We start from the raw sequence: 15,304 nt of genomic DNA, 5'->3' as shown, positions 1-15,304 counted from the left end.
GTCTAGCAGCAGCATGGCCCAAAGCACTTTGGGTTCCATGACACCCAGCACATCCGATTCTACTGCAAAGGCTTATGCTACACACTGCCAAAGGCAAGCCTTCACATTGACTTTTTCCATCCCATGAATATATACCATGGAAAAAGAGGCAGCATCCCCTTCGTTGCATTTTTAAAGATCATAATAACCCTCTTGGCCACTTATCCTGTTCTATAAGGGATAAGAGTTGTCCTTTTTGGATGCTTCGGCATTGTGGAGCGTGAAGGATGAAGACTGCATCTTGGAAATCTGTTGCTAAAAACTCAGTCACATGCCGGCTGTGTTCTGCCTTCAAGCTTCCCGTTTTTCAGATTGCCTGTGCCCTTAGCTCCCTTTCCACTGCTCCACAGAGGCTCCCTGCCAGTAGCTCAGAAACTGAGGAGGGTGGGGATGTGGGTGTCTCCATGCAGACCCGGAACTGACACACTGCCTTTAAAAACGTTTAGGTTACTAAGCTGTTTGTTATTATTGTAACTTTTACTGTTTCTTTTAAATCAAGTATTACTCCTTCTCCTGGAAAAGCACTTTGACAACTTCCTGTATAGAGGATGAAGTTACTTTCAAAGGTTATCTGAGTTCACTTTTAATCCCTTAAGAAAACAGCAATCGGCATTGTGAGAGACTATCTAATTATGATAAACATACTGTGGCTTCCCCGACTAGAAGCTACATCCCAGAGCTGCAAAAATGGAGTCTTTTATAGCACAGATAACTTTCTCTGCTGGGCTGCACTCAAGTTATGATGGTAATTTTGAATTGCACTTTTATCCAAAGAAAAAATTTAATATCAGCAAATTCAGTGCAACCATAACATAGAATGAGAAGTTCAGGAAATTCTGGCTGAAGTGTAAGCAAAGAATCAAGGTTATGTTGTCACATAGGTTTCTTTTTATTTCTTTTTATTCAAATAGCTATTCATTAAGCTCTTATTTAACTTATATGCAGAGTACATCATGAGAAATGCTGGGCTGGAAGAAGCACAAGCTGGAATTAAGATTGCTGGGAGAAATATCAATAACCTCAGATATGCAGATGACACCACCCTTATGGCAGAAAGTGAAGAGGAACTAAAAAGCCTCTTGATGAAAGTGAAAGTGGAGAGTGAAACGTTGGCTTAAAGCTCAACATTCAGAAAACTAAGATCATGGCATCCGGTCCCATCACTTCATGGGAAATAGATGGGGAAACAGTGGAAACAGTGTCAGACTTTATTTTTTTATGCTCCAAAATCACTGCAGATGGTGACTGCAGCCATGAAATTAAAAGACGCTTACTCCTTGGAAGGAAAGTTATGACCAACCTAGATAGCGTATTCAAAAGCAGAGACATTACTTTGCCAACAAAGATCTGTCTAGTCAAGGCTATGGTTTTTCCAGTGGTCATGTATGGATGTGAGAGTTGGACTGTGAAGAAAGCTGAGCACAAGAGTTGATGCTTTTGAACTGTTGTGTTGGAGAAGACTCTTGTGAGTCCTTTGGACTGCAAGGAGATCCAACCAGTCCATTCTAAAGGAGATCAGTCCTGGGTGTTCTTTGGAAGGACTGATGCTAACACTGAAACCTCAATACTTTGGCCACCTCATGTGAAGAGTTGACTCATTGGAAAAGACTCTGATGCTGGGAGTGATTGGGGGCAGGAGGAGAAGGGGACGACAGAGGATGAGAGGGCTGGATGGCATCACCTACTCAATGGACGTGAGTCTGAGTGAACTCCGGGAGTTGGTGATGGAAAGGGAGGCCTGGCATGCTGCAATTCATGGGGTCACAAAGAGTCAGACACGACTGAGCGACTGAACTGAACTGAAGCTCTAATAAAACCTGAATAAAACACTATGGATGGTACTAAGAAGTACCTGCTAGCTGAGCAGCTGACCTCATCTGACCCGTCTCCCCTGAGGACAGAACAGCACACGTGTCATTGGTGACTGCATTTGACAAAGGCAGTGTGTCATCTCCCGGTCTGCAGGGAGAAAGCCTCCTCCCCAACCCTCCCCAGTTTCTGAGCTACTGGCAGGGAGCCTCTGTGGAGCGGTGGAAAGGGAGCTAAGGGCACAGGCAATCTGACAAATGGGAAGTTTACTTTGTCAACAAAGGTCCTTCTAGTCAAGGCTATGGTTTTTTCAGTGGTCATGTATGGATGTGAGAGTTGGACTGTAAAGAAAGCTGAGTGCCAAAGAATTGATGCTTTTGAACTGTGGTGTTGGAGAAGACTCTTGAGAGTCCCTTGGACTGCAAGGAGATCCAACCAGTCCATCCTAAAGGAGATCAGTCCCGGGTGTTCATTGGAAGGACTGATGTTGAAGCTGAAACTCCAATACTTTGGCCACCTGATGCGAAGAGCTGACTCATTTGAAAAGACCCTGATGCTGGGAAAGATTGAGGGCAGGAGAAGGGGATAACAGAGGATGAGGTGGTTGGATGGCATCACCGACTCAATGGACATGGGTTTGGGTGGACTCTGGGAGTTGGTGATGGACAGAGAGGCCTGGCGTGCTGCGATTCATGGGGTCGCAGAGTCGGACACAACTGAGCGACTGAACAGAACTGAACTGAAGGCAGAACACATCTTGCATGTGACTGAGTTTTTAGAAAGAGATTTCCAACATGCATTCTTCTTCATCCTTAATACTCTGTAATGCCAAAGCAGTCAAAAAGAAAAAGAAAAAGACAACTTAGAAACAAGGTGAAGTAGGGGGCAGGGCTGTGGAGGGAGAGAATGAGGGTTGGCCTTGGGCAGTGAAAGTTCTTCAATCTATTTATTTCTCCAAGTTCTGAACTGGGATTTGTAAACTGTAAAGTCTCAAACCCAATTTTTAACAAAAGTGAAAAAGGCTTCCTATTTGATTGAGAAAACAGGGTGACTAAATACTACGAGAATTCATGAACATAATGATTTCCATTTATCCATAGTAATCATGTTGAAGGAACCATGATAAAGGCTCAGTACTAAGTTGCTGGGTTGTTTTTGTGTGCGTGTGGTAAAGTACAGCATTTATTGTAAGGCACAAATACAAGAATGGGTGGTTCATGCTCTAAAACTCCAAACTCCCTGAAAGGTTCCCAATATTCACAATGATTTTTAAAAAGAATTCTCTTAGAGAGATACTACTACAAACCCTGCTCTCTAGTTGGGGAAACTGAATTTTAACCCAAGTATTGAACTCCAAAACTCATTGTCTTGACATATTAATAGATGCTTCTTTAAATGATTCAACTATTTACATGACAAAGTGTACTATGCTATGCATCCTTCTCTTGGATTTATATCCATAATTTTATCTCCAGTCTCTTTTGCTGCCAGCTATCTTAGGTAGATGTGTTCCTGACCAGCGGTCACCTCCAGAATTATCTTTAATGCCCAGGATTATCTAGTTCCCAGGACTGGGCTTCTGTTTTGACTCCTGCTGTTTTCACTAGGCCTGCCTCCCTTGGGGCTGAAATTGTTCCCTGAGCCCCTATACAGGGCCGTGTCTCTTCTACTTCTGGAGAAGCCTCCTGGATGACACCTCTTTGGGTGTCTAATTCATCACAGAGAACTGAGAGATACCTGTTTGTCTCAAAATCATTGATGCTGACCATTGTCATGGGACTCTCATCTAATGCTTTGTACCTCCTCAAATAGCCAAACCTGCTGTCAGGGCTATTCTGCCTTATCTAGTAGGTGGGTCTGGAATTGTAGCTGTGACATTGACAGTAACCATATCTTAAGTACAAACATATTACTATTACATACTTTCTCACCAGCTATACCTGTGCATTTACCTGAAGGAACACAAATTATTTGTTTATAAATGACTTTCTTCATATTATAGGTTTATACATATATATATGCACACACATATATACACATAATAAATGCATTAGGGGTTTATGTTTCAGTTCAGTTCAGTCACTCAGTTGTCTCTGACTCTTTGCAATCCCATGGACTGCAGCATACCAGGCTTCCCTGTCCATCACCAACTCCCAGAGCTTGCTCAGACTCATGTCCATTGTCGGTGATGCCATCCAACCATCTCATCCTCTGTCGTCCCCTTCTCCTCCTGCCTTCAATCTTTCCCAGCATCAGGGTGTTTACCAATGAGTCAGTTCTTTGCATCAGGTGGCCAAAGTATGGGAGCTTCAGCATCAGTCCTTCCAATGAATATTCAGGACTGATTTCCTTTAGGATGGACTGGTTAGATCTCCTTGCAGTCCAAGGGACTCTCAAGAGTCTTCTCCAACACCACAGTTCAAAAGCATCAATTCTTTGGTGCTCAGCTTTCTTTATAGTCCAACTCTCACATCCATACATGACTACTGGAAAAATTATGACTACAAAAAAAATTCTTTTAATGATGTATGTAAATAAGTTGGGGCTTCCCAGGTGGCCCTAGTGGTAAAGAATCCACCTGCCAAAGCAGAAGACATTAAAGGATGCAGATTCTATCCCTGGGTTGGGAAGATCCTCTGGAGAATAAAATAAAAACACAGCCCATTTGTGTTCTTGCCTGGAAAATCACATGGACAGAGGACCCTGGCAGGCTACAGTCCAGGAGGTTGCAAAGAGTTGGACATGACTGAAGTGACTAAGCACGCATGTAAATACGTTTAACTGTGGCTTTCATTTCAGAATAATAAAAAGGTCCTAAAATATTTGGCATTGTAAGGCACTGTTAAGAGCACTGGGGTGGTGAAGAGTAAATCTTCACCACCTTTTAAAAAAGACTTTAGTTCAGATTCAGGTTCTGAATATGAGGACTGGGATAAGGATCAAATTACCTTCTTGAGTCTCAACTTATCTATAAAATGGAGACAGTAATTATAATTCAGGGCTGTTATGAATATTAAATGTCAGTGTATGTAAATCCCTTCTACCCTGCATATAGTAAATGCTGAAAACTGTTAGCTATTATGATCATTATTAAAATATGGATGATATATACCTTGTAAGATTATAAAAATTCAGCAACAAGTAGACAAACTGCCTAATTAACAGACATTGTGAATATCACATTTCATTGAATCCAGGTTGTACCATTATTTTAGTTACCTCCAAGAAAGACAAAAGATACTGCCAGTTGCACAATAGTTATAGACAGTAAGGTTGAAAAATGAAATGTTAGTCGCTCAGTCATGTACGACCCTTTGTTACCCCAAGGACTGTAGCCTGCCAGGCTCATCTACCCATGGAATTCTCCAGGTAAGAACATTGAAGTGGATTGCCATTCCCTTTTCCAGGGATCTTCCCGACCCAGAAATCGAACCTGGATCTCTAGCATTGCAGTTATAAATAGTAAGGTAGATTCCAATTTCAGGTACGTTAAGTGTGAAAAATTTTGCATTAAAATCAAAAATACTTTATCTCTTCTTCTCTTCCCTATTACTTAAAGAATGAAGAATCTTTACTCCTTAGAGTCTGAAATTGTGTTTCCTATTCTTTTTCCTACCAAGACCCTAGGATCTCCTACTTACTTGGCTACAAAAGGGCTACAAGCACTGTAAGCTTTCTGTATCAATTTTATACTATCATGATTCCCCTTTATTTATTCCATCTCAGTGTGAATTCAACTGCTCAGCATTTTGATTCTTGTTATATAAGATAAATGAATATTTTAAAAGCCCAAACCTCTTCCTAGTTACTTAACACCTCTGATCTAGTATTTAGGTTCAGAACCATTTAGTAATGCATATGTACACCTTTGGGCTTTCCAGATGGCTCTAGTTGTAAAGAACTCACCTGCCAATGCAGGAAAGGTAAGAGATGGGGGTTCTATCCCTGGGTCAGGAAGATCCCCTGAAGGAGGGTGTGGCAACCCACTCCAGGATTCTTGCCTGGAAAACCTCATGGACAGAAGAGTCTTGCAGGCTACAGTTTATGGGGTCACAAAGAGTTGGACATGACTGAAGCAACTTAGCACACATGCATGCCTTTAAAGTGAAAAGCATGGTGATTGACCAGGCACTCCATGGGAACAGAAACTGACAAAGCCTGCGAAGAAATTCAAATGTGAAGTAAGAAATGGCAAATTTATACGCTAAAGGTGGTAGAAAGGTTAAATAGAATGAAAGTGGAGAGTAGAAAACTTTCTCACAAAATTACTTCCTAGGAAATCTCTTCAAATGCTCAGAAACACTGTTCTCTCAGTCTCACCAAGTAAAGTGTTGTTAATATAGTTGGTCTCTTATTTGGCTAAACAAAATTAAACAAACATAATAATTTCAGAAATAATAGAAATCAGAAATCATTCAAAATAAGGTTTTGGTTATTCCATTTATTTCACTTAGGACACTCAGTGGACATTAAGTGGAGTACTTAAAAGTCATTTCAATTAGGCATCTCTTTAGTCCTTCATCGATTATTTCAAGTGTTCTAGTCTCAAATACATTCCTTTCTTCTACAAACTTCTGAAAGAGATGAGTACCTCCACCCACACCAAAATAATGTACTTTGCTGGCCAAAAGCACCTGTCCATTTTTATCTAACAATCTAAGGAATGTTTGGTGCAAAGGAACATAATAATCTGGATTGTAAATCGTTTCTGAAGTAAGAATGAGATCATATTTTTCAAAGAGTTTTTCACTGCTCAGTACAAGCTTACAAAACTCAGACCACTCCCCTGAAAAGAAGCGGCATTTACATAGCTCTTGTGCTACTGTTGATCTCCTGAGTCTTTTCACATCTGGTTCATTTACATCATTTTCTTCATCTTCCAAAGTGGAGTTGGCCACTACATTAGGTAAGGTTACTTCATCAATCACCACACTGTTATAATCTTGAAAATGAATTTCTTTGGCACCTCCCTTGAGTGCCATTATACCCAGCAACCCTGATCCACAACCGAGATCCAACACTTTTTTCCCAGCAAATTTCACTTTGGCCTTTGTCAAATATGCCAGGAGGTCAAAGGTACACTCCCAGATTTTCAAGCCTCCTTCATAAACACCTGAAATCAGGTCAGAGTGAGAAGAAAAGCTTTTTGAAATGATATTTTCTCCAGGGAAGTTCTCTTTCAACAAAGTGGTTTTCATTATTGATATGTTAACATGTTGGAAACCTGGTAATGTTTCTGTGACTTTGTTTTCTAACACTTTCTTTAAATCTTTAGGCACAGCATGCTCTTTGGCAACTTTCAAGCAGGGCTTTTCCTCGTGTGGTTCCAAGTTACTTGAACTGTTAGCTGCACCGAATGAGCTGTCTGGGTCTTGAGAGGGAGTCTCATTTCTCTCTGACTTATGTTCCCACAAATGGTCCTGCAGCAAGTTAGATTGTTCTGTGGAAAATTTTTTGTCTTTATGTGTACCTTTTTGTCTTTCTGAGACTGAAGACTCTTTTGAGGAATGTAGGGCCAAAGCTCCATCTCCAAGGGATGTAAATTCATCTTCCAGATGGTCTTCTATAGTGAAATTAAATTGAAAAGTCATTCTCTCATATAATGCACACAACCGTTAAACTCCAAGGAAGCTTCTTCAACTTCTGGATAGAACTGATGACACACATGTAAACCTGCCTCAATTAATTATTCCGTTAGTTTTGCTGAAGGTCTATTTCTCTTTAGCTGCATACAGTTAAAAATATTCAGAGCTATTTCCAAATGACTTTGAAGAGGTCTTTGCTCTTCTTTCAGTGCAGCTCTAGAGAAAAAAAAAGAAAATTGTTATTAAGAAGCAAAGTGACACATTTCATTTAAATTTAGTATTAAACATTCCACCCTCCCCCACCAACAGCTTTTCTATGAAACCTGTGGAGAGAGAGGGAGACAGATTTGGAAACACACACAGCCTTCAGGGTTCAAAAGCTGAAGATAATAAACTCTAAAAACGAACAAAAGAACAGCAGCAGCAGCAACAATTAAAAACAATACAGTCCGGAATTCTGGGGCAGAAAATGATCAGCTTAGCGATTGTCACGACCCTGCCCAAACATATATTTACCTCTTAAACTGCCAGAATCTCTTCAGTCTGTTACCGTTTCAAGTAACAGGACTTCAAGATTGTATCTTGCTGAATGAGCATCCCTTTAAAAACATGCACAGGTATGCTGATGTGTGTAAATTCATCCAAATGACCTAACTACAAACATTTAGCCGAGATCAGCAGCCCTAAGTGTACTGGGAGTGAGGTAACTCTGGAGTAATTAGTAAAGATTAGCTTGACACAAAATAAGGGTACTGAACCTTGTGGAGAGGGCCGTAAATGGAAGCAACTTAATCAAGAGGGTCTTCTCTCTATCTACTGTGCTAAACACTTAATATATACCATCAGTTCAATATGCACACCAATTCTGACAGGTGGGTCTCTAACCCCATTACACAAGCTGTACAGAGTAGGGTCAACACATTAAGTGGGTAGGACGGCGCCTGTTTCTATCCCACTTCACCTCGGGACTTGTAGTCATTCCTGGCCGCATGCCCAGGTCAAACCCAACCCCAGATGTGCAACCAAAAAGCCCCATGGGATGGAAGGTTGTAAATCTGGGGACTCTCGGCCCTCACCTCCCCCACAGCGTCTCAAAGCAACGTTAACAGCAATGCAAACTTGGAGATGCTCGCCGCCCGACGGAGCCCGACGGACTCTCGATTCGCCTCGCGGAGAACGCCGGCCAGACTCGCCAGACCGGAAACGTGCACCAGTGAATCGAGTCCTCCCTAGGCCAGACAAGCCCGGCTTTCTTCCCAGTCGTGTGGGGCCCGGGCTCACCAAGGAAAGCGGCGCCCTTCCTCTCTATGGTCTTGGTTCGCAAGGCCTGCCGGGACGGTGGGAGTTTCCGGTCTTGGCTCTGGCGGGAGTGTTTTGAAGCTTTGGTGCTGGGTGTAAGCATGTCTCAGGAACGCGCTGTCCCGGAGAGCGCGGTTCCACTGGAAGAAATAAGTAGCTGGCCGGAGGAACTATGCCGCCGGGAATTGCCGTCTGTCCTGCCTCGGCTTCTTATATCCTTTATTGTCATTTCCACCTGGAGAGGGCTGTGGGGCCGGTCTCCAACCTTCTGTCTCATCTAACCCGCTTTCGGGCCTTGCTGGGTCCATGCGGCTTCAACCTTCTCTCTCTGTTGACAGCGAGATGAGTAAGCGAGGAAATGAAGGGCGCGCGAGAGCCGTGGGTGCTGAGGCCAAAGTCACGCTTGGCTTTGGCATTGGGACGGCTCTCGGGTGTTCTTACAATGGTTTTCGGCAGTGGATATGGCGTTTTCTTCCACTCCTCTGAGCCTTCAAGTTGCTTTGTATGTGCAATTAAGTGTCATTACTTTTGCTTGGTGGAGAGCGGGGGAGACAGGAACTTAGCCTTGAGCTGTAAGGTGAGCCGACTCTGGATGAAGTAGAGGAGAGCGAGATACTCCGAGCGCTCCTCTCTAAAATGGGTGGTGAAAGTGAATACCTTCCTCCACTATTTTAAGAATCGAATTAAAGGACGTAGTTCTGCCATGGTGCCAGGTCTGTAAGATGTTAAGTAAATTCAAATGTTATTCCCGTCCGGTTTTCAAACCTCTTGGTTTATTGCTGGTGAGAAGTTGCTTCGTTTACTAATTGGTTTTCATGTGCTGCGTTTGAGGTATTTAATGACTCCTTTGTTCAGGTGCAGACCATTTAGTAGTTGAATCCCTTTTTGGTTGTAAATGTATGTGGAGGCCTAGCCCTTCATGTTGGAGAAGGCAGTGGCAACCCACTCCTGTACTCTTGCCTGGAAAATCCCATGGACGGAGGAGCCTGGTAGGCTGCAGTACATGGGGTCGCTAAGAGTCGGACACGACTGAAAGAGCGTTTTTCACTTTCACTTTTCACTTTCATGCATTGGAGAAGGAAATGGCACCCCACTCTAATGTTCTTGCCTGGAGAATCCCAGGGACGGGGGAGCCTGGTGGGCTGCCATCTATGGGGTCTCACAGAGTCGAACACGACTGAAGTGACTTAGCAGCAGCAGCAGCCCTTCATGTTAAAGGGTAACTTTTTTTTTTTTTAAACAGCTTTGAGCACAGAAAACTTAAAACTGCACTCAAAAACAAGACCTTCACTTGAGAAATTCTGAACACTGCACAAATAATTTTTTACAGATAAAGCCAAATGTAGATATTACTGTCACAAAGAAATCATTCACCTGGACACTGGCAAAATCCCACGTCAGTGCCAAAACCCTTTATTAGTTGTTGTGCAGATATGGAATTTCTGTCCTAAAAGATTTTTGATTTCTGCAGCTAATAGCCAACCTTATCCTCAAAAACTTTTATAATGTACATAATACATAGCAGGCAGGGTGTTAGGCTTAGGAGGAACAAAGAGCATGGTTCCTCTCCCCCCGCCACCCCCACAAGCTTATAGGGGATTTCAGTAATTGAAAGTAAAAATTTTTATTCCCACCCCCCCCCCCACCAAAAAAAAGTCAGCATTCCCTCCTGGTTTTCATCTCAAACTTAAAATTCAAAAGAACCAAAACCTGTTCTTTTGATGAAATTTTAAGTTTCATCTCAAAATTTGAAAGAACCAAAACCCCTAGGCTTCTTAAACGGTTTCACAAGCCAAAACCTTTAATTAAGTTCTTTCATTTCTGCTCTCAGACTGTATTTTGAATCCATCATCCCCGTTTCCTGCCACTGCTCCAAACCCCCATAACCTCTCATCTGGGCTGTAGTTAATAGTTCTTTTGCTTCTACTCATGTCCTTTTATAATCTCTCCAAAAAAAGTTCATATTGAAAAATATGTCATTTCCTTTTTAAGGCACCCCTTACCACAAGGGCTTCTGAACAAATTAGGAATAAAATCTAAACTTTTACTTTCAAGTCTCCTCATGTTCTAAGCCTTGTCCTCTCCTACTTAGCTCACTACATTCTAACCAGAGATACATGAAGCTCACCTACCTTAGGATCTTCATGTTTGTTGATGTTCCATGTAGCTCTTCTCCCAGCCTTTGGTAGGTCTCATTATTCAGGTTTCAGCTCATATGTCACCTGCTCAGGTAAGCCGTTTTCAGAGCCCTCAGTTTTAGGTGGTTTCCCCAAACCCAGTCAGTAATACTTACTACATTGCTCTGTTCAGTTTTCTAAAGAGCAGTCAGATCGTTAATAGAAATTATGTTGTTTACTTTGTTTCCTTTTTGCTTTTCCTCACTAAAGTTCATAAAGGCAGGAATTTTGTTTTCACTGCATTGTCTCCAGCACTTAGAATAGTTCCTGGCACATAGTAAGCATTCAGTGAAGGGCTAAAAAATTTTGTCATGTTTTAAAATGGCCTGAAGTCTCATTATATAATTTCGTTTTTCAGCTTTTGGTTTTACTACAGCACTTTTCAACAAATGAAAGACATTTTCTATAAATCCACAGTTCTGTCACCCAAACATTATTATTTTTATCTTTTGCATTTTACATGTTATTTTTCAGTCTTTGCCTGCATGTCTGCATAATCATAACTGAAGTTTAAATTTTGAAAGAGGTTAAATTTTTTTTTTACCTTTTCTAAAATTTATACATGAGGCAGATTCTGCCCAGTTTGAACTAAATTAGTTCTACTGAACTAAAATGAGTTAATGACCATGCCTCATTTTGATTGCTGCTGTAAGATATGTAGTTGCAAAATAAGATTTCAGAAAAAGAATGACTTCTTATATTAGTGTGATGGGGTTGTGTTTTTCTAATTTTTCTGATTGACACATGCTTTAATAATTCTTATATTTTTACAGTAAAAACTTTCTAACAATTATTCTTAATGGTTTGAAAGTGTATAGTTTATAATGTGATTACTGTTAACTTTTACAGTGCATATAGGATAGTTTATTATCACGTATTTGTAAGCTCCTATGTGCAGAAGAGTTTCAGTCTGATAAGGTGATAAGATAGATATGCTAATAACATGAAAAGAAAGTAGAAAATGATCGGTGACAGGTGTAGATACAGTATTATAGAAGTGCTAAGGAGAAAAAAATTTGTTTCAGAAACCATGGATTATTATGGACTGTTTCTCATCTGTCAGAAATATGTCATAATTACATATAGTTCGAAGAGATAAGTTTATCCTTGAGCGTTTTGAAAATACTTCCTTAAAGTATTTTCATTCTATTGTTTGTTAGCCTAATAAGCATTACTTTTTTAAAAGCAAAATTAAGCCAGTAATTTGAGTCTCATCTTAGTCTCTTACTATCATTGCTTAAACCTCAAGAAAGGTCTTTTGAAAATCTATTCTCAGTAGTGAATATTTTACTCAGTTCAGTTCAGTTGCTCAGTCGTGTCCGACTCTTTTCGACCCATGGACTGTAGTACGCCAGGCCTCCCTGTCCATCAACAACAACTGGAGTTTACTCAAACTCATGTCCATTGAGTCAGTGATGCTATCTAACCATCTCATTCTCTGTCGCCCCTTCTCCTCCCACCTTCAATCTTTCCCAGCATCAGGGTCTTTTCAAATGAGTTAGCTCTTCACATCAGGTGGCCAAAGTATTGGAGTTTCAGCTTCAACATCAGTCCTTCCAATGAACATTCAGGACTGATTTCCTTTAGGATGGACTGGTTGGATCTCCTTTGCAGTCCAAGGGACTCACTCTCAAGAGTCTTCTCCAACACCACCAGTTCAAAAGCATCGATTCTTTGGTGCTCAGCTTTCTTTATAGTCCAACTTTCACGTCCATACATGACTACTGGAAAAACCATAGCCTTGACTAGACAGACCTTGTTGGAAAAGTAATGTCTCTGCTTTTTAATGTGCTGTCTAGGTTGGTCATAACTTTTCCTTCCAAGGAGTAAGCGTTTTTAATTTCATGGCTGCAATCACCATCTGCAGTGATTTTGGAGCCCCCCAAAATAAAGTCTGTCACTTGTTTCCACTGTTTCTCCATCTATTTGCCATGAAGTGATGGGACCAGATGCCATGATCTTAATTTTCTGAGTCTTGAGCTTTAAGCCAACTTTTTCACTTTCCTTTTTCACTTTCATCAAATGGCTCTTTAGTTCTTCACTTTCTGCCATAAGGGTGGTATCATCTGCATATCTGAGGTTATTGGTATTTCTCCCAGCAATCTTGATTCCGGCTTGTGCTTCTTCCAGCCCAGCGTTTCTCATGATGTACTCTGCATATAAGTTAAATAAGCAGGGTGACAATATACAGCCTTGACGTACTCCTTTTCCCATTTGGAATCAGTCTGTTGTTCCATGTCCAGTTCTAACTGTTGCTTCCTGACCTGCATACAGATTTCTCAAGAGGCAGATCAGGTGGTCTGGTATTCCCATCTCTCAGAATTTTCCACAGTTTATTGTGATCCACACAGTCAAAGGCTTTGGCATAGTCAGTAAAGCAGAAATAGATGTTTTTCTGGAACTCTCTTGCTTTTTCCATGATCCAGTGGATGTTGGCAATTTGATCTCTGGTTCCTTTTCTAAAACCAGCTTGAACATCAGGAAGTTCATGGTTCACGTATTGTTTAAGCCTGGCTTGGAGAATTTTGAGCATTACTTTACTAGTATGTGAGATGAGTGCAATTGTGCGGTAGTTTGAGCATTCTTTGACTTTGCCTTTCTTAGAGATTGGAATAAAAACTGACCTTTTCCAGTCCCGTGGCCACTGCTGAGTTTTCCAAATTTGCTGACATGCTGAGTGCAGCACTTTCACAGCATCATCTTTCAGGATTTGAAATAGCTCAACTGGAATTACATCACCTCCACTAGCTTTGTTCGTAGTGATGCTTCCTAAAGCCCACTTGACTTCACATTCCAGGATGTCTGGCTCTAGGTGAGTGATCACACCATCGTGATTATCTGGGTCATGATGATCTTTTTTGTACAGTTCTTCTGTGTATTCTTGCCACCTGTTCTTAGTATCTTCTACTTCTGTTAGGTCCATACCATTTCTGTCCTTTATTGAGCTCATCTTTGCATGAGATATTCCCTTGGTATCTTTAATTTTCTTGAAGAGATCTCTAGTCTTTCCCATTCTATTGTTTTCTAATATTTCTTTGCACTGATCACTGGGGTAGGTTTTCTTATCGCTCCTCGCTGTTTGGAACTCTGCATTCAGATGCTTATATCTTTCCTTTTCTCCTTTGCTTTCCTCTTCTCTTCTTTTCACAGCTATTTGTAATGCCTCCTCAGACAGCCATTTTGTTTTTTTGCATTTCTTTTTCTTGGTGATGTTCTTGATCCCTGTCTCCTGCACAATGTCATGAACCTCCGTCCATAGTTCATCAGGTACTCTTGTCTATCAAATCTAGTCCCTTAAATCTGTTTCTCACTTCCACTGTATAATCGTTAGGGATTTGATTTAGGTCACCTGAATGGTCTAGTGGTCACCTGAATGGTCTAGTGGTTTTCCCTACTTTCTTCAATTTAAGTCTGAATTTGGCAATAAGGAGTTCATGATCTGAGCCACAATCAACTACCAGTCTTGTTTTTGCTGACTGTATAGAGCTTCTCCGTCTTTGCTTGCAAAGAATATAATCAGTCTGATTTCAGTGTTGACCATCTGGTGATGTCCATGTGTAGAGGCTTCTCTTGTGTTGTTGGAAGAGGGTGTTTGCTATGACCAGTGCATTCTCTCGGCAGAATTCTATTAACCTTTGCCCTGCTTCATTCTGTATTCCAAGGCCAAATTTGCCTATTACTCCAGGTGTTTCTTGACTTCCTACTTTTGCATTCCAGTCCCCTATAATGAAAAGGACATCTTTTTTGTGTGTTAATTCTGAAAGGTCTTGTAGGTCTTCATAGAACCATTCAACTTCAGCGTCTTCAGCATTACTGGTCGGGGCATAGACTTGGATTACTGTGATATTGAACATCTTAATACTATAATACTAGTATCTCCCTTAATTTTTTTACTCTATGTATCAGCATTCTGACAGTTGGATTGAGCATATTCGTAAGTAAAATTGTCTTAATTGTATGATTGCTTTGATGTCATTAAAACTTGAGTCCCACATCTCAATACAGTTTCATATTCCTTTTGAATTTATTCTTCCTATTGTATGGTTACAACTTTTGTAATTTTCAGTTAGTTAAAATGACCAATTACCTCAAATTATAGTACTTAAAAAGTTTTAAATTTCAGTCTGCATAGATACCAAAAGTGTTCTATTTGATAACGTGTGATAAGCACAATGTACATTTTAAATATTAGTTGTTAAGCTGGTTAGACCTATAAAAAACATAATTTGCAGTCTACTGAATAACCCTCAACCTCTTTGTGTAGTGTCAGTTAGGAAATACTTTCTAAGTTACAAAAAGCTGCTTGTTTAGGCATGCCTAATTTGTTATTTGGAAAAGTTGACTTTATCCTCATCTGTCTTCATTACTCTTACTTGATATAATTTACTTATTTAC

The 15,304-nt window shown here is 40.7% G+C and overlaps 2 protein-coding genes across 11 annotated transcripts in view; one reads left to right on the top strand and one right to left on the bottom strand.

The window, feature by feature from the left end:
- Positions 1–6,269: 6,269 nt before the first annotated feature.
- METTL18 (methyltransferase like 18) lies at positions 6,270–8,850 on the bottom strand. Of its 3 annotated transcripts, XM_006073109.3 has the most exons (3): positions 8,510–8,704; positions 7,950–8,032; positions 6,270–7,649 (listed from the first exon to the last, which is right to left on the bottom strand). In XM_006073109.3, the coding sequence occupies exon 3, from the start codon at positions 7,437–7,439 to the stop codon at positions 6,318–6,320; it is 1,122 nt and encodes a 373-aa protein (XP_006073171.1). In that variant the 5' UTR covers positions 7,440–7,649; positions 7,950–8,032; positions 8,510–8,704; the 3' UTR covers positions 6,270–6,317. The 3 variants fall into 3 exon arrangements, with proteins under 3 accessions (XP_006073171.1, XP_044798980.1, XP_006073170.1); XM_044943045.1 differs by lacking the exons at positions 7,950–8,032; positions 8,510–8,704 and adding an exon at positions 8,715–8,850; XM_006073108.3 differs by lacking the exon at positions 7,950–8,032.
- Positions 8,741–15,304, top strand: part of C5H1orf112 (chromosome 5 C1orf112 homolog) — a 50,624-nt gene continuing 44,060 nt past the window's right edge. For 5 of the 8 annotated variants that reach the window (XM_044943041.1, XM_044943039.1, XM_006073103.3 and 2 more), the window contains exons 1-2: positions 8,741–8,944; positions 14,804–14,843. In XM_044943041.1, the coding sequence (XP_044798976.1) occupies positions 8,741–8,944; positions 14,804–14,843 (244 nt within the window). Of the gene's footprint in view, positions 8,945–14,803; positions 14,844–15,304 lie in introns of those variants that run through there. The other 3 variants (XM_025285970.2, XM_006073107.3, XM_044943040.1) reach the window with 3 other exon arrangements.

The sequence above is a fragment of the Bubalus bubalis genome, chromosome 5 (genome assembly GCF_019923935.1).
Source record: "Bubalus bubalis isolate 160015118507 breed Murrah chromosome 5, NDDB_SH_1, whole genome shotgun sequence".
Taxonomy (NCBI): Eukaryota; Metazoa; Chordata; class Mammalia; order Artiodactyla; family Bovidae; genus Bubalus; species Bubalus bubalis.
Note: the sequence above shows the minus strand (reverse complement) of the source record. Positions and strands in the feature narration are given on the sequence as shown.